The 1,041-nt window shown below is 60.4% G+C and overlaps 1 protein-coding gene across 1 annotated transcript; it reads left to right on the forward strand.

Annotated features, from left to right (window-relative positions):
- Positions 1-341: 341 nt before the first annotated feature.
- On the forward strand, positions 342-674 carry EMIHUDRAFT_123264 (hypothetical protein; the record flags this gene model as incomplete). Its single annotated transcript, XM_005781314.1, has 1 exon — positions 342-674. One exon carries the CDS (start codon positions 342-344, stop codon positions 672-674), a length of 333 nt encoding a protein of 110 aa, XP_005781371.1.
- Positions 675-1,041: the final 367 nt, after the last annotated feature.

Here is a 1,041-nt window from a genome sequence, read left to right on the forward strand (position 1 = left end):
TTTCGCGGCAGCGACCCGTCCTCTTGCGAGGCGCGCTGCGTGAGGACTTGGGCGCGTGGGAGCGGGAGGCGCTGCAAGTTGGCCTCGACGACACGGGGCTCCGTGTGTTCACGCTTGCTTCACCGCGCGCGGGCCGCTCCACGATAAAGCCGCTGCCGGAGTTTGAAGCCATCCAAAACGGAGAGCAGCACAAGCTCAGCCAGCACGCTTCGGACTCCACCCTCTCGCCGGATACCGTTGTCGAGGCGCGATGGGCGCCGCACGCGCACCTGCATAATCACACCCTGGAGCTACTAGACCTGCAGCCCGTCACTGGCTGGGTGAGCGAGCTCGCGCGCGGCATGGCGGTGCTCAACAACTACCAGATCAACGTGGGCTCGCCCTTCTCCGGCACCTCCCTCCACTTCCACTACATGGCGGTGAGCGCATTGCTGCACGGCCGGAAGCGGTGGTTCCTATACCCTCCTGCCGACGCATCGTACAGCAACGCCCACTTCTTTGATGACTTTGAGCCTGCGCGCCGCGGTCAGCTCGGCCGCCAGCTGGAGTGCACGCAACAGGCTGGCGACGTCTTGTTTGTGCCCAGCCTCTGGGCGCACGGCGTGCTCTACGAGGAGAACTCGGTCTCGGTCTCCTTTCTATACAGTGATAGCCAGAGTTCAGGCGGGACATAGTACCTGGTAGTGTGTTAGGTGTGTATGTTGTTGGCAAAGGTAAGTTTAATCAAAATCGGAAGGGGTGGGAGAGAGTGAGAGAGAAAGAGAAAACAAAATCCACACACCAACAAACCCGGCGATTTCCGACATTGACTCGTGCTATTAGCGAGCGCGGAGATTTTGTTGCTTTACGTGCCGATTTGGGATTTGCCGTGAGGTGTGCTTGCACAGACATTGCCCGAGCCCCAGCGACCGCCGGTCCGCTCGGCTCAAGTCAGTGGAATGGCGGGGCTCGCACAAAACGCGTGGTCGAGTCACGTTTGCGCACAATTCTGCTCCACGAAAACGCAAACGTGGACAGTGCGGTGCTCCTGGAAACGCTGCG

This window comes from Emiliania huxleyi (assembly GCF_000372725.1).
Source record: "Emiliania huxleyi CCMP1516 chromosome Unknown EMIHUscaffold_2030, whole genome shotgun sequence".
NCBI lineage: Eukaryota > Haptophyta > Isochrysidales > Noelaerhabdaceae > Emiliania > Emiliania huxleyi.